The sequence below is a fragment of the Gigantopelta aegis genome, chromosome 2 (assembly GCF_016097555.1).
Source record: "Gigantopelta aegis isolate Gae_Host chromosome 2, Gae_host_genome, whole genome shotgun sequence".
In the NCBI taxonomy this organism is placed as follows: Eukaryota; Metazoa; Mollusca; class Gastropoda; order Neomphalida; family Peltospiridae; genus Gigantopelta; species Gigantopelta aegis.
Genome location: NC_054700.1, coordinates 15,299,420 through 15,322,736, shown reverse-complemented (window position 1 = coordinate 15,322,736; position 23,317 = coordinate 15,299,420). Strand labels below are relative to the sequence as shown.

Below are 23,317 nucleotides of genomic sequence, written 5' to 3'. Positions count from 1 at the left end.
GAGGGATGGGGTTGGCTTGGTACAAAATAAAAGACAATGGACAATGTTAGTCAAATACCCCCCCCCCCTCCCCCCATTCATCCCTGCTATTAATAGACATTCCTTTCCTCTACGTATTTCGTTTAGTAGGCATTAGCTGTATTACTGTGGGCGGGACTTATCCCAGTGTAAATTGCTTGCCTGATGCACAGTCAGTCTGGGATCGATCCCTGTCGGTGGGCCTATTGAGCTATTTTCACATTGCAGCCTGTGTAGTGGCCGTCGTTAAGATACAAAGTGCCGTAGCTAGAGAGCATCACCGACGGCACATGGTGTACATTCTTTGTCAGTATTTAACATTTGCACATTTGAAACATGTCTACACACAACAAAATAACCTTTCAGTTACGTTACTTGCCGCAAAAGTAACTTTTAAAAACATTTGCCATAGGCAGGCTCAAAATTGCGGTCGGTGGACCATTTCACCCATTCTTTTGAAAATTGGTGTGGGAGACAAATTCTTATGTTCGATCCCTGAGCTAATGATTAATAAATCAATGTTCTCTAGTGTCGATAAATAAAACAAACTTTAGCTGCATTACAATATATAAATATATTTTGTAGCCATTTGAAAATCAAAATATATTATTTTATCGAATTTCTGTTAGAAAACAATAGCTGCGAAACCGTTCCTTTGGGCTTTAAACCAATCAAGTTAGAGATATCTATTATTAACCACAGAGCAACGAGACTGTGAAATATTATTTCATACGTCATGTCAACCAAACTGTCAAATCTGCCGGATGCTGTCATTGCAGTTGCATATACAGCTTGAAATGGCCATTAAAACTACATCTAGTAAGTATTATGTTCTTAGTATGTACATGTATATAATACTTGAGTGATTAATATTTGTAGTGATATATTAAATTGATTAGTATAAAAATATCTATTGCTGTGCAAAAAACTGACATAAATGACACAAATGTGTGTGGTCAGTAATTATGGTAAGTCTAAAATAGTTATTAAAATTCAATATTCAATATGCACATGTAGTAAAAAAAGGAGTAAAAGGTTGTTTAGTTTAACAACACCAGTAGAGCACATTGGTTTATTATTAATCATCAGCTATTGGATGTCAGGCATTTTGTAATTTTGACTCTTTGTCTTCAGACGAGGCCCTTTTTTATATGCGTTTTCTCACAGAGAAGATAGCACATCCCTCAGCCTTTAATATACCAGCTGTAAGGCACTGGTTTGGATGGGAGGAAAACTTAATCAGAGAGTGGGTCCATAAAAGTGGTTTGATCCTACAATGCAACAACCTCAGGCAAGCTTTCAATCTACCGAGTGTGGTCGGTGTGGGTTCGATCCCCGTCGGTGGGCCCATTGGGCTATTTCTCGTTCACGTTCTCGTTCACGACTGGTATATCAAAGGACGTGGTATGTTCTACCCTGTCTGTGGGATGGTGCATATAAAAGATACCTTGATGCTAATCGAAAAGAGTAGCCCATGAAGTGATGACAGCGGGTTTCCTCTCTCAATATCTGTGTGCTCCTTAACCATATGAAGGAGTTCAGGCGCAAAACGCGATATACATGTAAACCATTTTCTTTCTAGTTTTTAGTTAAAGCCATTATTGTATGTCAGTAAGGGCTAATCATAGGCCTGCTGTTTTGCTGCAAAACGTGATTGATCCTTATGAAATTGTATTGGGTAAATCTCAGGTGTTTTTTTTCAAAACGCGATCGATATACGCCAGTTTAAAAAATCACTTTTACTGAAAATTAAAAATGGATATATCGCGTTTTGCGCCTAAACTCTTCATATGTCTGATGCCATATAACTGTAAATAAAATGTGTTGAGTGCATCGTTAAATAAAACATTTCTTTCTTTCGATCTACCGACTGAGCCAGATCTCTGCATGCCTCAATACTTACATGTATGTGGGACACGTGCTATCCTGTCTGTGGGGTGGTGCATATAACAGATCCTATTGCTACTGATGGAAAAATGTAGCAGGTTTCTTTTCTAAGACTATATGTCAAAATTACCAAATGTTTGACATCCAATAGCCTATGATTAATAAATCAATGTGCTCTAATGGCGTTGTTAAACAAAAAACAGACTTTAAACTTTAGTACGTGCATATAGTAGTTTAGTGGTCTGTGGAACCGTGCCAGCTAATGTTAAAGTTACAATCTCTGCTCTGTTATTAAAGGGACATACCCTAGTTTCATCCCGTGAAAATTAACATTACGTTTTTTTAATCTACAAAGCTGTAACACATTTGGATAAAGTTACAATTGAGTGAACCATAAGTCTGTGACTTTAAAATGGTGAAATACCCTAAAAAATGGATTACAACTCGACTCCATAACTGTTACTTCTCAGACGCAAGTGCGTTTTTAAAAAATACGAGAAATGCATTTTGTGATATTAAAAAACACCATTTTGACCAAAAACACTTCGAATGTACGGAAATTGATAGTCTAAACAATAAAATATAAGTAAAGTATGGTTTAAGTTATCAAAAACGGTTATAATAGTCAAATGTATGCGTTAGTGTTTAAAAACTAGGGTATGTCCCTTTAATAATAACAACATACACTGAATGTAGACCGATTTTTGTTATTGTTATTGTTTGTGTTTTTGTTTTTGTTTTTTTAATTGTAATTCTACAAGGAAAAATTTATAAAACCAGAACACTCACCCCTACCATTAAAGGTTGTGTTATTTACAGTCCTGTCTGGGAAAATGTTTCCCAAAAGATATCTTTCTGCTAATTAAAAGTGAATGATCTATCTATATAGCATACTTATAGGATATTAAACAAGCTTCCATTTCGTATCATGTTTATGTCCCGAGTGAAATAATTTTCAGTTGTCACAAGCTTTAGCGAGTGACAATGAAAATTATTTCACTCGGAACATAAACATTATTCGAAATGGTAGCGAGTTTAATATATTTATAACCCATAATCAGTCTTAATTTATATCACTCAACTCATATGTTTGACCTTCATGTAAGGTTGTATAGTGTGTCAATCGATGAGGACATCGTGTGACGTCGAAGTCAAACTTGGCGTTCTAGTGGGACGTATCACTTTGATATGTACCAAAATATTTTTAACCATATGGATAATGAGCAGGCTTGTTTTCCAACACAGATATCATTTGTTGCAAGCCTAATTACCATTGATTCAGCATTGAACTGGGATGTCATAACATTCCTTACAATTTTCGTTTTCACTTAAAACACTTGATTAATATCGAAAACCCTGTTCTCACTTTGGATTTCTGTATCGATATGTTAAACAGTTTAATACACTAACAAGAAATTAAGAAAACACTCAACTGTTAATGTGTCTTGACTTACACTCCTACTCACTTCACTGAAGTAGATATAATTGTGCTCTTCATAATGAATTAAGCACCAACCAATGAAATATGAAAATGAAGTATTATTTGACAACATTCTTTACATGAAGGAAGAAAGGAAATGTTTTATTTAATGACACACTCAACACATTTTATTTATGGTTACATGGCGTCGGACATATGATTCAGAACCACACAGATATTGAGGGAGGAAACTCTTTTTGATTAGCAGCAAGGGATCTTTTATATGCACCATCCCACAGACAGGATAACACATACCACAATCTTTGATATATACCAGTCATGGTGTACTGGCTGAAACGATTAATAGCTCAGTGGGACCACCATCGTGTTAGTAAACCTTTAACATCCAGTAAACACGCCCAAACATGTGCTAAAGCAGGGTTCAAGCTAGGCTAGAAAAACAGGGAGAAGTGACTTCTCACATTAGACACATTAGGGAGAAGTGAGAAACGTTACGGAGAAGTGAGGTTTGGTGAAGGAGAAATGGGAAAAGAGTTCGACCCCGTACCCCTCTATATCAAAGGCTCTAAGACTAACCCTAACCCTTGAAATAGGGTGGGGGGATAGTAACAGGTTGAACTCGTGCCGAGAAATGAGATGGCTGATTAAAAAGAAGTCCGATTTAAATCTTTGGAAAACCTTTTTTTTAGGCACCACTTCCACTTGAACAAAGCCAACTTTGAAAAGACATAACCAAGCCATTGTCATGAACATTTTTTTAAAACATCAATAGTCCTTTGAGTGACAGCGATCTGCATTAACAACGCTATCTGCATTAACTACATTTAGCGTTGCAGTTGCTGACGCTATCTGTTATACTATAGGGTTTGACATCTGACTTCGAACCGCCTAAAGTTGTGTTAGAGTTATCTACTATTGAATTCTCATGAAGGTTTAATACCACATTGGTTCATTTTAAGAATATTGTCTTTCGTTTATACTTATTTTTGTACTCCTATCCAATTAAGGTTCAAGCACGCTGTCCTGGGAACACACCTCAGCTAGATAGAAAGTGTCGAGGACAGTAGGTTAGTGGTTAGTAAGAGAGAAGTCAATGTAGTCTCCTTATACACCTACCCATAGAGTCATTAAAACTCATTCTAGGTGGGAGCCGGTACTGGGATACGAACCCAGTACATACCAGCCTTAAGTCTGATGGCTTAACCACTACACAGCCGAAGCCAGTCATATTTGTCAATTGAGACTTCATGTTCAAACTTCATTGGATGTTCCTTACTTTTTGTGAGGAGTCTTATACATGTATATATAGACATGATGATAAACATTAAATGTTGATATATTTTGTAGGATGCGGCAGTTATAGAATTTTATCTTGTACATGTTATGTATGTAGGTCATTCGTACTTTTGCACTCATTCTCACCCAAGATCTGCAGTTACCAGAGAAAGGGGGAGTGGGGTGGGGGGTGGGGGGGAGCAGAATGTAGCCCAGTGGTAAAAGTGCTCGCTTAATACGTGGTCAGATTGGGATCAATCCCTGTCGATAGGCCCATTGAGCTATTTTTTGTTCCAGCCAGTGCACCATGACTGTGGTATGTGCTATCCTGTCTGTGGGATGGTGCATATAAAAGATCCCTTGCTACTAATGGAATAATATAGCAAGTGTATGTCAAAATTACAAAAAATTTGACATCTAATAGGCAATGACTACATACATGTATGTACATGTACTGAATACATTTTGTGAAGTTATTAACACTATAAATAGCAACTTTTCCTCTTCAAAAACCGTATTTTATGTTACTTGATCTTCTATTGGTGATTAAATTTAATTTTTTTTATTTATGTTTGTATATATCATACAGAGATATGACTCTTGCAATTTTGACATACACTGTTTATGCATGTATATATAATTGTAAATACCAGTAATTATCTGAAGCTACTGATTTGTGTCCTTGAGCGATATAAAGATCTAGCCACATATTATCAAAGCTATCTTGGCACCAAGATGTCGTAAAACCGTCGTAGGCTATGGCATCATGACACACATCATAGACCTTGAAGGTTTTATGATATCATAGCGGCAAGATAGCTTTGAAAATATGGTTACTGTTCTGCTCAGTCATTGGACACACATAGACATAAATTCTTCAAAGTGTTTGTCTTGCTTTGAAGCTAGAATCCACTCATGATATCCGATTATTCTGCCCTAATGCATATGTCTACACACCTGAACTGAGATCTCAAGGTGGGATTTCTTAATAATTTTGCTCAATCATATTTTAGTCTACAAAAACTACACAATGATGATTAGCCTGAGTACTCTGACCATAAGAGAGCAAAAAAAAAAGAAGTTTGTTTTGTTTAACAACACCACTAGAACACATTGATTTATTAATCATTGGTTATTGGATGTCAAACATTTGGTAATTTTGACATACAGTGAAGTACTAGCTGATGTCAGAATAGCCGATGATTAATAAATCAATGTGCTCTATGGTGTTTAACAAAACAAACTAACTTTTGGGGGGGGGGGGGGGGGTCTTTAACGTAGACTATTATGACTACCAGATCTCTACTTGGGTTTTGTCCTGTTCCAATGAAAGCCTTGGGAGTGGTATATCAAAGGTCGTGGTATGTGCTATCCTGTCTGTGGGATGGTGCATGTAACAAATCCCTGGCTGCTAATGGAGAAATGTAGCGGGTTTCTTCTAAGACCATGTGTCAAAATTACCAAATGTTTGACGTCCAATAGCTAATGATTAATGAATCAATGTGCTCTAGTGGTGTCGTAAACAACAGAAATGGTTTTTCCCTCAGACACAGTTATCATTTGTTGTAAACCTAATTACCATTGATTCAAACTTGAACTGGGATGTTATTTATAAATAAACATTCCTTACAATTTTCTTTGTCCTATGACATCATTATCTACCAGACAGACTGAACTGTTTAGCTGCCTCCTCCCCCACACCTAGTGTGTGGACTGTATATATAACAGTGATCTTTACCTGCAGTTGCTAGCCACATGTCGACCTTTAGGAATCTAGTTTTATCATCCTACATGTAGCTGTAATAATCATTACTGGGGTTATTACATGGGTGGCCATTAGATACCCGTTTATCTTACAACATTCCCATCCTTTCTTTTCTCCTACAACATACTAAATATCTAACAACTGTTGATTAAACAATGTGCTGGTGTGTTATTAAAACATTCCTCTATCTTTTCTACCATAACATGTAAGACACGTAATAACGGCTAAGTAGACCATGTGCTGGGGTGTTATTAAGACATTCCTTTCCTTTGTATCATAACATGTAAGACACCTAATAACGGCTAAGTAAACAATGTGCTGGGGTGTTATTAAGACATTCCTTTCCTTTGTATCATAACATGTAAGACACCTAATAACGGCTAAGTAAACAATGTGCTGGGGTGTTATTAAGACATTCCTTTCCTTTGTATCATAACATGTAAGACACCTAATAACGGCTAAGTAAACAATGTGCTGGGGTGTTATTAAGACATTCCTTTCCTTTCTACCATAACATGTAAGGCATCTAATAACAGCTAAGTATACAATGTGCTGGGGTGTTATTAAGACATTCCTTAAAAGCTTTCCTTTGTATCATAACTTGTAAGACACCTAATAATGGCTAAGTAAACAATGTGCTGGGGTGTTATTAAGACATTCCTTTCCTTTTTTGTGTATCATAACATGTAAGACACCTAACAATGGCTAAGTAAACAATGTGCTGGGGTGTTATTAAGACATTCCTTTCCTTTCTACCATAACATGTAAGGCATCTAATAACAGCTAAGTATACAATGTGCTGGGGTGTTATTAAGACATTCCTTAAAAGCTTTCCTTTGTATCATAACTTGTAAGACACCTAATAATGGCTAAGTAAACAATGCGCTGGGGTGTTATTAAGACATTCCTTTCCTTTGTATCAAAACATGTAAGACACCTACATGTAATAATGGCTAAGTAAACAATGTGCTGGGATATTATTTGAACAAACATTCTGTTTCTTTTCATGTCTGTCATAATTGCTATATGTGGGATGCTAATTGGAAAGAGTTGTCTATTTTGTGGCAGCAGCAGGTTTCCTCTCTCATTATTTCTTTGGCCCGTAACCATATGTCCGAGGCTATATAACTATAATTAAAATGCGTCAAGTACATTATTTAAATAAAATATTCCTTCATTCATTCTTTCCTTGGTCCCAGCTATACTGTTAATTAAAATACATGTATTTGACTATGTCAGAAATACTGTATTTCTTGTGCACTGGTCCCAGTTATACTGACAACAAAATTTTGTGTATATACGGTACATGTACTATAATTATATCGGTAACTAAAAGATTTATATATGCTGCATTTGTTGTGCACTAGTCCCAAATATACTGTTAACTAAAGATTTATGTTTGTTGTATTTGTTGTGCATTGGTCCCAACTGTACTGTTAATTAAAGTAGCACTGGTCCCAGCAATACTGTTAATTAAAGATTTATGTTTACTCTATTTGTTGTGCACTGGTCCCAACTGTACTGTTAATTAAAGTAGCACTGGTCCCAATTACACTGTTAATTAAAGTAGCACTGGTCCCAATTATACTGTTAATTAAAGTAGCACTGATCCCAACTATGCTTTTAATTAAAGTAGCACTGGTCCCAACTACACTGTTAATTAAAGTAGCGCTGGCCCCAGCAATACTGTTAATTAAAGTAGCAGTTATCCGAACTACACTGTTAATTAAAGTAGTACTGGTCCCAACTACACTGTTAATTAAAGTAGCACTGGTCCTAACTACACTGTTAATTAAAGTAGCACTTATCCCAACTACACTGTTAATTAAAGTAGGATTTGACTGTATTGTACATGCCACAGGTATGAGATCAGGGAGGAAACGAAAATCAATGTTTTTTTACATGTTACTTGAATGATGTTGCTATTAGATTACTATGGCTGAACGTTGATGCGTATTGCATATGGAAATCAATAGTCCACTCATCTGCAGACTGGTAATTATTTTACTTAATCTGCATGTTACTGCTTGTCTAATGAGGAATCAGTTGTGAAGGACACCGCGGGAAGTGATTTAGTGCCAAGGTACAGACAAAGCAAAGAACAAAATGTTTTTTTTTTTAAATGATGCATCTCAGCACATTTTATACTGCTGATATTTGGTGTCTCACAAATGATTTCTGTAAATCAGGAAAGTAATGTGTCATAATATTATTGCATTGGAATAGTTAAACGTTTGTTTTGTTTAACAACACCACGAGAGCACATTGATTAATTAATCATCGGCTGTTGGATGTCAAACATTTGGTAATTCTGACTCATAGTCAATAGAGGAAACCTGCTACATTTTTCTTAATGCAGCAAGGGATCTTTTATATGCATTTTCCCACAGACAGGAAAGCACATACCATGGCCTTTGACCAGTTGTGGTACACTGGTTGGAACCTGAAAAAGTGTTGGGACAGCTAGACACTAAAATGCAAATTTTTTGTGCTGGGGTGTCGTTAAAAATTTGTTCGTTCTTCGTTCGTTCGTTCGTTTATTCATTTTTATTAATCAAATAAGATGGGATGTAGCCCTGTGGTAAAGCTCTGGTGTGACGTACTGTCAGTCCAGGGTTGATCCCAGTCGGTGGGCCCTTTGGGCTATTTCTCGTTCCAGCAAGTGCACCACAATTGGTTTAACAAAAGCTGTGGTATGTACTATCCTTTCTGTGAGATGGTGTAAATAAAAGATCCCTTGCTGCTAATAAAAAATAGTAGCCCATGGAGTAGCAGTAGTGGGTTTCCCTTTAAATTCTAAACATATATTTTTTTATATGCACTTTCCAACAGTCACATACCATGGTGTTTGATATACAAGTTGTGGAGCACTGGCTGGCTATACTGGTTGAGACGGGAAAACCCACAGTCAGAAAATGGGTCCTTTGAAATGATAGAAAGAAAGAAATTTATTTAATGATGCACTCGGCACATTTTATTTATGGTTATATCGCGTCAGAAATACGGTTAAAGACCAAACAGATATTGAGAGAGGGAACACGCTGTCGCCACTTCATCGGCTACTCTTTTCGATTAGCAGCAAGGGATCTTTTATATGCACCATCCCACAGACAGGGTTGTACATGTCCTGTCCTCCATTGAATCGAGTACCTATGCAAGGAAGACCACTCTCATTTAAAAAAAAAAATTAATTGTAATTTTGCCACATGCCTGCTGCCGGTTACATGATAAGGCTATTAGACATGGAGGAAAAACAAACGTAGAATGTGTGAAATGCAATACAAATGGTATGATTTGGCATCCATTTTCAGCACTGGAATTAGATGCATAATTCTAGTTTACTTTATTCCTTAGTCTCATTGTCATCTAAGTGCCGGGTACTCTGGTCCGGGTCGAGTTTGACCCACAAGTACTCGAGTCCAATATTTTGAACTCGTGGAGGCCCTGTATAAAAAAACATTGTATGTGACTGTTGGAAAGTGCATATAAAAGATAATAAAAAAAATATTTAGAGAGAAAACCCACTGCTGTCCATCCATGGGCTACTATTTCTTTTATTATTAACAAGGTATCTTTTATTTATATAACTGTATCCCAACACCAGCACCCAGAAAACTATTTCATTTCATTTATTTTCATGATTGACACCCAATAGCCGATACATTTTTTCATGCTGGGATGTTGTTAAACATTCATTCATTCATTCATTCATTCATTCATTCATTCATTCATTCATTCATTCATTCATCCATCCATCCATCCATTAATTCATTCATTATGTTCATGATTAACCAATGGCTACATTGATCACCTTTTTTAAATTTTAAAAGCATATACATGCTAACAAAAACAAAACCTCATTCATTCATTCATTCATTCATTCATTCATCAATCCATCAATCCATCCATCCATCCATCCATCCGTCCATCCATCCATCCATTCATCCATTCATTCATTCATTATGTTCATGATTAACCAATGGCTACATTGATCACCTTTTTTAAATTTTAAAAGCATATACATGCTAGCAAAAACAAAACCTCTGTCTCAGCATATAATTTTGAATACGTGAAAATACTGTTGATTCCGAATGGCCCCTTATCGGCATCTCATTAATACCTGCACGTCTTTCCCTCCATTTTCCATTCGAGAATGCCCCAAAGTCCGAAGGCAGTCAGTATTTTATAATTGAATATTTCCCCACCAGGTCTGTTTTGTGTTTGACACTAACTCTGATAATAGATACGGTATACATCGCTTGTTTGTTCATTGTTTGGTCTGTAATGACAGTCACAGATATCGTGAGAGAGAAAATCAATCAACAGCCCAATATCTGTCCATAACATTTCATCTCTCTTGTCCTTTATTACCTACCATCGTCTATATTGATGGTATAATTATTAATCGGCTTATTGGGGTGCAGACAATGATACATTGCACAGGCCAGCGTATATTACTGTGAGGAGACATTTGATTGGCAGTTGACCGTACAAAAAAGAAATAGCCCAATGACTGGGATCAATCCCAGACTGCCCACACATCGAGCGAGAATGTTATCACTGGGCTACGTCCTGCCCCCCCACCCCCCTTGAAATGGTTCAATCCTACAAAGAATGCACCTCAGGCGAGCACTCTACCCACTGAGCTAGATCCCGCTGCCTGAATGTTTTAGAGAGTATACTCTGAATTGTATGTATAGTTAAAAGTTTGCTTTGTTTAACAACACCACTAGAGCACATTGATTTATTAATCATTGGCTATTGGATGTCAAACATATGGCAGTTTTGACATATAGTCTTAGAGAGGAAACCTGCTACATTTTCCTTACTGTATTTTCCTATATTACTGTGAGGAGACATTTGATTGGCAGTTGGCCTTAGAAAAAAGAAAAATATCATTGGCAGTCTTTACCCAGAAAAACGAAACATCACTTGCGTTCCTTCCATTCAGGGGTGGGATATCGCGATGTTGACCAGTGGTAAAGTGCTCGCCTGATGTGTGGTTGATCTAGGATCGATTCCCGTCAGTGGACCCATTAAGCTATTTCTCATTCCAGCCAATGCACGACGACTTGATATCAAAGGCATTGGTATGTGCTATCCTATCTGTGTGGTGCTGCATATGAAAAATCTCTTGCAGCTAATTGGAAAGAATAGCTCATTGCATGGCAGCTGCGGGTTTCTCCTCTCATCTGGAAGCGGGGCATAGCCCAGTGGTAAAGCGCTTGCTCAATGCGCGGTCCGTCTGGGATTGATCCCCATCGGTGGGCCCATTGGGCTATTTCTCGCTCCAGCCAGTGCACCACGACTGGTATATCAAAGGCCGTGGTATGTGTTATCTTGTCTGTGGGATGGTGCATACAAAAGATCCTGTGCTGCTAATAAAAAAGAGTGGCCCATGAATTGGCAACAGCAGGTTTTTTCACTCAATAACTGTGGTCCTTGACCAGATGTCTGACGCCATATAACCGTAAATAAAATGTTTTGTGTGTTGTTAAATAAAACATTTCTTTGTTTTATTCATCACATTGCAATGGAATTTTTAAATATTTTTATTTGAAACACAATGCTTCGAAAAAAAATCATACCTCAATATATTTTAAAAGATTTAGATATCTAAAACAAATTTAATCATCATTGTATTACTAGATACTATGAAACAGAGTGGTATAATCACATTTAACATCTGCCTTGAACATCTGTATTGTAAAGCTTGTATTTTATATTGTTGTAATGTAGTGGAATTTAATTAGTAGAGAAGGAAGAAAATGTTTTATTAAACGACACACAACACATTTTATTTACGGTTATATGGTGTCGGATATATGGTTAAGGACCACACAGATATTGAAGAAGGAAACCCACTGTCGTCACTTCATGGGCTACTCCTTTTGATTAGCAGCAAGGGATCTTTTATATGCATCATCCCACAGACAGAATAACACATACCACGGCCTTTAATATACCATTCGTGGTGCACTGGCTGGAGCGAGAAATAGCCCAATGGGCCTACCGATGGGGATCGATCCCAGACCCAACCATGCATCAAGCGAACACTTTACCACTGGACTACATCCCACCCCTAATTAGTAGAGAAGACTTCTGAAGTGAATAGCCTTCAACTAAGTGACCTACTTTAAATAAAGTATTATTATTATTATTAATGTGCTGGGGGTAGAGTGTAGTTATGAAATATTCCTTTCCTTTCCTCATTAATGGTCACTAATTAAACAGTGTGCTGGAGGTAATGTGTAATTAGACAAATACGCATTTCCTTTCCTAATTAATGCTCACTGATTAAGCATTTCCTTTCCTCATTAATGGTCACTAATTAAACAATGTGCTGTGGGCAACGTGTACTTATACAAACATGCATTTCCTTTCCTAATTAATGCTCACTAATTAAAACAATGTGCTGGGGTGTCATTAAGCACACGTTCCTTTCTTATATTATTATTATTCGTCTATTGTTAGCTGTATATAAATGTGTTTTCTGTTTCACCTCGGTGTCATTTCAGGTTGTTGGGTTGCAGTTAGTATTACGTCACCCGGGCGTATTAATGCAAATTTTGTGTGCACAGATCTAGCAAGTAAAGTCTTAAGTGTTCCTTTTTTTGGCATCATTCATACACAAATTGGTATTTAGTTACGCTTAATCTGTGCTAACTGCCTGGCTTATAGTCACGCGTGCACACCTTAATCCTTTTGTTTCCACCCATTGCCGGAACACAGTACGCGTATGTCTGCACAAACTTGTATGGTTCGTTTGTAAATTGGCGTCTGTTGTTTGATGTGAAGGTAAATAAAGTTTACTCTTTAAATAATTAAGCCAGTAATTTTAATCATAGTTCATTGTACTTACTTCTGTTAATGCTACTTAATGCTCTTAAGTATACTGAGACCTTTAATTCTCTTTATGCTGTGAATTATAATTAAGCCCTTTTTATAATTGTTCATAGAGTATTAAAAAATGTCACAATTAAGGACAAGTATTTGTGGTAAGCAAAATATTAATTAGAATGAAAAGCTGGTCCACACATAAGTGACTTGCCACGATGAAAGCAAAAACAAGATTTTTGTAGTGTGGCCCCATGTGTGAGACCAAAGTCACACAATGTTGCTTTGACCGTGACACAAGCACATGCAATGCATGTAGAACAGACAATGTGTCATACGTGAACAGGACCGTATCTCTGCACAATGGTGGTTTATTCCATGACTTTCTAGTGCCTCATCTATAGGAGGACAGCCACTCCTAAGGAGATCTTTTACTGGAGATTTCATCCTTGTACTGCCACAGAGGACTGCCACTCATTGACTAGTTTACTAAATCAAAATTATCACCGGACAGAGCTCATTGGAATAATTACAGTTGTAATGACATGCACTCATGAATCACTGTCAAAAACCATTCCTATTTCTTGTGACACATAGTGCTGTTGGAGCCAATCAGAACATTTGGCAAAAGTTCAGGGTCACTCAAAGCATAAAATGGTGGATCTTTCAGTTAAAGAAACTGCCAAACTGATTAAATTTTAAGTAATAATTTTTCATCTGAATTGCTCAAATTAGCCTTGGAGCTATGGCCATCTGCCATTATTGCTGGAAGTGCATGGCAATTTTTTCCTGATATTTTCCAAGGACTGGGGAGGAAGATTTGTTTGTTTCATGAAAGCGTTGTTACTTGTTACTGCAACAGAACTGTGGTAAGCCAACACACTACCATTTGTCGTGTCGTTACTTGTTGTAGCAGCTTAATATAGTCCGGTTTAGGAAATAGTTCCTCATAAAAAAAAATACTACACAATTCTGATATGCTTTCTGAAATCTCTTTTGGATGATTACACGTAGGTTGAACCCTGTAGTGTTTAAGTAACCCATTGCTTTGAAGTTACTTGTTATATGTAACCTGTTATATGATAACAGCTGTGCAAGTGGTATAGTGCCATTTGTGTAACAGCAACATGAGACATGAGGGTGGTTGACCTATGTTGATTTTTTACATGGTACATGTCAGTTGAGAGCACTCCCTAAAATTAGTAATCACAAGACCCTCTCAATAGAGTTGTAGTTTTCAAAGAATATATTCTGACATTGTATTGTATTGAAATTGTATCGAACTGCATGGTGTAATTAATGGGGTTGTGGAACCTTTATTTATTGAGGATAACACATTTAGCAAATGCTAATCTTTAACGAGACCCTCAGGTGCTTATTTGACAAATTTTTATCTTGTACCCATATATATATATATATATACATATTTTGAAAATATTTACATTTGATGAAGATCGAATAGACCTTGGAAGCTGATTCCATAGTAATGGTCTGGAATAGCTTCAAGTACCTTTATACAATGAATATTTTGGTTTTGGAACATAAAGATCTTCATGCTCAACATGCAGGATCAAACCACCTCAGTGGATCCATTCAGCTGACTGTTTTTTTCTCTCGTTCCAACCAGTGCATCACAACAGGTCAAAGGTTGTGGAGTGTGCTTTCCTGTCTGTGGAAAAGTGCATATAAAAAAAACCTTGCCACATTAGAAAAATGTAGCAGGTTTCCTCTGATGACTACCTGTCAGAATTACCAAATGTTTGACTTCCAGTATTATTATGATTAATACATTCATGTCCTCTAGTGGTGTCGTTAAAAAAAGAAAACTCCTTCTTTAATATGTTCAACATTTCTCAGAAGGTACAGGTTATTTTCTTCCACATGTGTGTAGATCTGTAATATAATTTGGGGCTGCACTGACGTCACAATGTGTGTTGCATGGCCTGTCATTATGGTGTGTCACTTATGTGTGTACCGGCCTTAAGAGCACATCTTGTGGTGGATATTCTTATATGTTTCTCCACTAACGTCATGAAGCTTGTTACATGGCCTGTCACTATGGTGTGTCACCTATGTGTGCACTGGCCTTAAGAGAACCTCTTGTGGTGGATATTTGTATTGAAAATAGAGGATGTTTTTTCATACATGTGAGTATATCTGTAATATAATTTGTGGCTGCACTGACGTCATATTCTTATTGAAAACGACTCTTTCAGGATATTTAATTAAGCATGAATGGCCATATACAAGCAGTGTAACAAACATGTACTAGTAGATCTCGTGTAATGTTTGACTGACATGGAAAATGTTTGATGTGTTTTATCAGTATATTTATATATCTATCTATCTATATATCTATCTATATATATATCTATATCTATATCTATATATCTGTATGTATGTATGTATGTATGTATGTATGTATGTAATATGTATGTATGTATGTATGTATGTATGTATGTAATATGTATGTATGTATGTATGTATGTATATATATTTCCAGTGACAAAGTTTCCACTTTGTATGAATGACATATTCAGTGATGACATAAAATAAAGTTTACCGCACAAAGAACAAATGGCTGTTATTGCCTCTAATGGATGAAACCAGTTAAGACATTTCTGCTTACAGGTGAAGTTAAATATTTTTGGCTGTATAGTTGTTTTACTAAACTTTTTACTGCAAGGTGATGTATCAGGGCCCTCCCACCCTGATATTGTCCATTACTGGACTGGGAACCCCCCTCCCCCCCCCCCCCCCAAATAAACCCCTAGAAAACCAAAACCAACAAATGTTTTACATAAATTAAACATTTGGGCAAATGCTCCAAAGTTTATAGTCATCTTTGTCTTTGTAATAGTACAAAATTATCAATATGTGTTCTTAATTCTTTTTCAGGTATCGAAAGTCAAAATAACCATGTTAGACAACAACTAATCATATTTTAAATGGGGGGTGGGGGGTGGGAATTTAGCTCAGTCGGTTGAGTGCTTGCTTGAGGTGCTTGCGTCGCAGGATTGAATCACCTCAGTGGATCCATTCGTTCCAACCAGTGCACCACAACTGGACAAAAGCTGTGGTATGTGTTTTCCTGTCTGTGGAGAAGTGCATATAAAAGATCCTTTGCTGCATTAGAAAAAATGTAGTGGGTTTCCTCTGATAACTACGAGCCAGAATGACCAAATGTTTGACATCCAATAGCCGATGATTAATTAATCAATGTGCTCCAGTGGTGTCGTTAAACAAAACAAACGGTTTTTTATTTTAAATGGTGCTGAGGTGTTGTTAAGCAAACCTTGTTAAACATACATGTATACTCCTTTCCTTGTTTCAGGTACCAGTTGTCAAAATAACCATATGTTAGACACCAAATAGCCGCAGTTTAAAATGTGCTGAGGTGACATTAAACAAACATTCCTTTCCTTTGTTTCAGGTATGACATGTAACACAACCCCAACAGGATGAGGCTGCGAGATATCCTTAATTCCAAGATGGTCATGTATCAGAGTATATATATAAAACCCTATTTCAAAATGTGTATATAATCATATTTTTAAATGTGCTGAGACGCTGGTAAAGATATACTCGTTGTTTTGTTTCAGGTATGACATGTAACATCACCCCAACAGGATGAGACCGTGAGAAAGCCTTAATTCCAAGATGGCCATGCATGAGAGTATCCAGTATTACAGTAATGGCTACGTGGTTGAGATTTTGGCCAACAACAAAACAGCGTGCAGCAGCTGGCTCCTGCTGCCGGCCGAGAACCTGTGGCCGGACGCGCTCCGTGGCTTCCTCTACGTCCTCGCCATGATGTACCTCTTCATGGGCATTGCCATCGCATCCGACGTCTTTATGTGCAGCATCGAGGTGCTGACAAGCAAGAAGCGCATCATCGTGCGGTGGGACGAGGAGAAGCAGGAGAAGGTGGAGCGGGAGATCCTCGTCTGGAATGAGACCGTCGCCAATCTCACCCTGATGGCGCTCGGGAGCAGTGCCCCGGAGATCCTCCTGGCTACCATCGAGGCGATCACGCGGCTCGGCTCAACCAACATCATCGACGCCCTTGGCACCTTCACCATCATCGGCAGCGCGGCGTTCAACCTGCTGATCATCACAGCGATCTGCGTGGTGACGGTGCCCACGCCCAACGTGAAGCGGATCAAGGAGTTCGGAGTGTTCCTGCTGACCAGCGTCTGGTCCATATGGGCCTACCTGTGGATGCTGCTCGTGGTGAAGTTCATATCGCCTGGGGTCATCGAGATCTGGGAGGCCTTCGTCACGCTCGGGTTCTTCCCCACCTTCGTCATTATGGCGTACTGCCAGGATAACGGCTGGTGGCTGTGCCGGTCGAAGAGGGTCGCGGGCGTTGAAGAAGAAGAGGATGATAATGTAAGTCAGTTTTCATGGTTTTTATCAGCTGTGTTTCTAGACTTCCAATAATTGGCACCATTCTTCACCCCCCCCCCCCCCCCCCCCCCACACACACAACACCATTCTCCACCATTCTCTAACAGGCATTGAAATGAGCATTGTGTCTGGTAACCCATTTACAGGTTACCACAAAATATAGCCTGGTAACCTATAGGTTACCACAACTATAGGAAAGTTAGAATTGAATTCCTGTTACTACTACGCGGTTGTTCTGAAATTGTAACAGTGCGCGTGAACATTAGTACGAAAAACGAAATCCGGAAATAAATTTATCTGGTGGGCGCTGCTTAAACGCGGAGTGACTATAATTGCTAGCAATTGCACACGTGCACACGAACATCGATACAATTCTTTATGAGAAAATGAAACACGGAAGTCCGGAAAGCATTGCCTAGTTTATGTTCAGAAACAAAACTACGTTGAAATTTTTGTTGAGAACGAAACTCCGTTTTCAACTTTTCTTACATGTGGTAACCTCCCGGTAACCTGAACGACCGTTCTCGACTTATTTCGATGCCTGTCTACCATTCTCAAAATGCTCTGTAATTTTTTCATTCCCAATTGTGGATTAAAAAATTCCCAATCTGAAATAATTATCCAGATGCTACGCAGACCTCTGGGAATTGAAAATATGTGCAACCCATTTATGGGTTACCCAAAGTCAAATTCAGGTAACCCATTTCATTTTTCCGTGACCCGTCGTGACAATGTAAATAATGTCCGAAATTTAATGTGTGAACAAAAAATGGGTTATGCAAAACTAGGCTTGCTCAAGCGACACGTGAATGAAACTATCGGTCTAGCGATTTTCAGAGGCCTGCGATGTCATTTTTTATTTCTAATTGTGGAGTAAAAAAAAATCCCAATCTGAATGTAAATAATTCCCTTTTTTTTTATTATTATAGAAAGATATACAGTCGAACCCGCTTATTTGCATACCCTCGGTGCTGCTCGATTTTGTGCAATTAACCGGGTTAGTCGATTAACCGATAGAGTACCGACTTTCACTTTGTAACAGCCATCCAACTACAAAGTGGCATGGGAGACAGTCTAGCATAATGCGGTACTTCATACCGGAACTATTACAGTTAACACATGTCACATGCAGTTGGATATATATAAATGTAAAAAAATATATCTATCGATATATATATATATAATTAGCATGACGTTTTTGTTTTAATCTTCCAGACCAGAAATCATTTTTTTTAAAACCAACAACGCCCGTCATTGGTAGTCGTTTTCTAAAAACACAAACTGGCATCGTTTTCTAAAAACTCAAACTTTGTGCATTAAAAAAAAACCCCACTGACCATCCACTAGTGTAAACAAAGTGTATTAGCCATGTAGTTAATGAGATAAACTTGAAACAACAGAACCATCAAAAAGTTCATGTTTCATCGGTGCACGTGTTTACAAAATGACGTCAGTTTCCGGAATTACCGGGCTGTTGATTGACCGAATAGAATTACGTGAACTTGTATGCATTTGCTGGTATAGTGTTCTTTCCATCCCAAAAGATATGGCAAGCTTTGGTATTATTTGTGATCCCCAAATAATGACTTTGCTATTGTTAAGCAATTAAAGTTAAACTCGGCTAGTGAGTCGTTATCAGTTCCAGCAGTCTGCATTGCATGCATGACCAGTCTAACACAATTGACTGACCTTCATGGTGTGGTCCGACTGATTGGTGTCTAACAATATAGCAGAAACTTAGGGACGATCCATAAATAACGGTCTTTGTTATGTTTGTTTTTTTGACGACCTCCCCCACCAGTCTTTTTTTTCCCGCTACATTTTCCGGGAAGCAAGTGATAAATCGTTTCTTTTGCGTTTAACAGATATAGCGTACACTGCATCTAATGAATAAGTGAACAACAACCCTTTCTCGGTCACATTTATTAAAAACATAACCGCATAGGACGATTGATCTGTAATCTTTTAATTATTAACAAGGCTTCTCAACATAACGTAATAATTGATACAGAACAATGATTGCCCTGAACACGTCAATCGAATAGGGCCTCAATAGTTGAGTGCGCATGCGTACAAGCACACAGGCGGTACTTCTAAAAATAATAGTCGGAGAGTTACCTGTTATTGAGATGGCCTCTGATTAACAGCAATATATTGCAAACAAAACATTAGGTCTTAGGTTTATTCAACTTAATTATGTCATTCTTAAATCTTGTAGTCGGGTATTGTGATTCATCAGTAGTAATGTGCACACCATCTCATTTGCATGTCACACGTAGACTCTGTAAACAGCGATTACAGTCGGCTTACCACACAGTGAGCTCAAACAAAACAGATTAATCGGTGATTTATTTGAGTTTTTTTTGCCAAAGTTTGATAGACATTCTCAGTCATTTGTGACATTAATTTAGCACAAAAAAAAAAAAAAAAATCGTTATTTATATGTGCAAATAACCGATATATAGCCTGTAGTCTGTGCAATTAACCGGATGTTTTGTAGTGTTATAAGGGCAAATGGTTCTGTGTTGGGTGAAAATAGTCGGTTAACCGAATTATGCTATAAACCGATGTGCAAATAAGTGGAGATGACTGTATTTTGAAAACGATATGTAACACTTGACAATCATCCCTTCTCTTCCCTATAACATTTTATAATGCAAAATAGATCATATTAATTTGAATAAACACAAGTACATGTATAGTACAATGTATTCCCATATTTTATAAAATGAACTAAAATTCCCAAGTCAAAGACATGGGCGTCAAATCAAATTTGAGAAATAAAACCCTGCTTTTAGCGATGTTCCATTGAACTTTTAGTGATATTTCAGTGACATTTTAATGATGCTCCAATGATCAATAATTTAAAAAAAAAGTTAATCTGTTGGGCTTTACCGATTTGATGATCAGTTATGAAAATCCACAATCGATTGTTGCAGAAAATGACTACTTAATTGTTAATCTGCCCCGGGTTGGGTCCCTGGCTTTCCAGAGATCGAACTCCAGGGCGGACATGGTCGAAACCTCTGTGGTATATGAGCATTGTAAAACCTTACGCAACGCAGCTTAATTGTTACTCCAGTTTAGATAATGGAAATTGGGGTAAATATATTGGGTTGGTATTGGTGATCATGTAAACATAAAGATAAATATTTACATTTTTAAAGTTAAAAGTTAGTGTGTTGTAGGATCTATTCCCGTGAACACAGCAATAGATTTGTGGTCCTTAACATTCAATTCCTTCTTACAAAAGAAACGTAAATTAAAGTACAGACTAACCAACTATAGAAGTACTTTTATGTTTGGCCTGGCTTTCCCACAGACAGTCACATACATGTACATGTACATAGACGTGTATGGGCCCCCATTTTTATAGGTGGGGGGGGGGGGGGCAGGCTGATTTTCTGCCAAATTAAACAAAAATGGCTGAATATGGATAACAACATTTATTCATATTCACTGGTGTAGGAAGTGGAGGGGGGTAAGGGGGGCATGTGCCCTCCACTTTTCAGATATTTTGCCTTATATAAATTTGCTTTTTAACACTGATTTTAGCATTACTGCCAAACAGCTATATAGGGTTGCAAATAAATCACTATGCATTTTAACATGGATTACAACTAATATTGTGTGTAGAACGATGGAAATACATGGTGAAATGGTTTCAGGCCAGCTCATATTTGCCTGAATACCTCTATTTGTTTTGCCCGAATTTGAGGATTTTGTTCAGCCCTACATGTCCCCCTGTCAGTATTTGAAATAAGCACTTGTTTGTTTGTCCTGACAAGTGAAAATCTGCTTGGACAAACAAAATGTACCTTGGTGGTTGTCCAGTGGACCAATGAAAATGTTCAAAGAAGTTTCATTTTAAACAATGAAAACCATCGTCCTTGTACTTGAATAAAACAAACTATTTATTTGGACAAATAGAATTATCTCGCCTTCATGTAAAATTCTTTAATCACATTGGTTGTTTGCCGTTGGACAAATCCCTTATACCCCTGTGGGTGGAGCCAAATTCTCTTATACCCTGTCTGTAATTTCCAACAGTTTCCAGCCACCCCAGTTAATGCTAAAGCAATAATTAGATTATAAATAACATTGATAAAATATTAATATCTGTTTCAGACAATTTCGTATTACAAACATTTGAAGTTAAAAACATGTTTATTGACTATTTTTCGTCACTGGCAAGTGGTTTCGTTCGTGTCCGCGTGGTATGGCTCCGTTAATAAATTGTTAACAATTATTGTCTGGCGTTATTTTGATTATTTGGCTATATGGTTTAACATGTCGGCAAGATAAATTCGTTGTAGAAGCATCTCTCTAGGTATATGGCTTTTTATGTACCCTCTGTGTGCTCTTTTACCCCCCTCGCCTTTGGCTCGGGGTAAAAGAACACACAGAGGGTACATAAAAAGCCATATATCCCTCGTGATGCTTCTACAACTTATAATATTCTTGGACAAGTAGATTCTTAGATGTATTTGTGCAGTGGACTAGTGAAAAATTCTGCTTATTTCTGTCACTGCCTGTCTCATACGATTATGGTCACATATACACAGGAACTGACTACTGGTGACTAAATATACAAACACTGGCATTGAAATAAGTACAAACTGGTCATTCCGATTGTGAGGGGTTACCACATGTCATTAAGCATCTGATTAAACCAGACCGCGCCACATACATAGTGTATTGTCCAGGTGTGACATACATATGTATCGTCACAATGAGAAACTGGGCCATGAATGAATCACTAAGTATTAGTGTACCTGTGAGGGACTTTTAATAATAGAAATAATGGTCCTTGTAACTTAATAAATTTGTCGTTGAAGTGGGCATTGTGCAAAGACACCACTAGGGCACATTGATTTATTGATTATCGGCTGTTGAATGTCGGATATTTGGTCATTGTGACATGTAGTCGGTTAAAAGTTCAAGCTTGTTTTGTTTAACGACACCACTAGAGCACATTGATTTATTAATCATCAGCTAGTGGATGTCAAAAATTTTGTCAGAAAGGAAACCTGCTGCAATTTGCCATTAGTAGCAAGGAATCTTTTTATATGCACCGTCCCACAGACAGGATAGCAGATACCACGGCCTTTGATATATCAATTGTGGTGCACTGACTGGAACGAGAAATAGCCTAATTGGCCGCTGATGGGGATCGATCCCAAACCGACTGCCGTGTCTGCATTTTGTTTTATGGTAACCTACATACAGGTTTTTATGTGACAGACTCTCAAATGCTATTCTTGTTCCATCCAGTTCTCCACAACTGGTATAACAAAAGATGTGGTATGTACTATCAACGATAGAAATAAGCAGAATTTTTCGCTAGTCCACCAGATAAGTACATCTAGAAATCTACTTGTCCACCAATATTTTTACTGGTCCAAATAAGTTGTAAGTTTCATTCAAGTGCAAGGATAATGTCTTTGATTGCTCAAAATGAAACAGTAAATATAAATTGTACTTGTCTGCTCGACAACTATTGAGGTATCAGTTGCCTGTCTGAGCAGATGTTCACTTGTCAGGAAAAACGGACAAGTGCTTATTTCGATCACTGACCATTCTGTTTGTGGGATGGTGCATACAAAAGATCCCTTGCTGCTAATAAAAAAAAAAAATAGCCCATGCCATGGTGGCAGCGGGTTTCCTCACTCCATATCTGTGTG

The 23,317-nt window shown here is 37.6% G+C and overlaps 1 protein-coding gene across 4 annotated transcripts in view; it reads left to right on the top strand.

The window, feature by feature from the left end:
- The window catches only part of LOC121381884 (sodium/calcium exchanger 1-like), a 185,035-nt gene that overhangs the window by 13,026 nt on the left and 148,692 nt on the right, over positions 1-23,317 (top strand). For all 4 annotated transcript variants that reach the window (XM_041511306.1, XM_041511299.1, XM_041511290.1 and 1 more), the window contains exon 2: positions 16,826-17,615. In XM_041511306.1, the coding sequence (XP_041367240.1) occupies positions 16,884-17,615 (732 nt within the window). In that variant the 5' untranslated portion in view covers positions 16,826-16,883. The remainder of the gene's footprint in view (positions 1-16,825; positions 17,616-23,317) is intronic.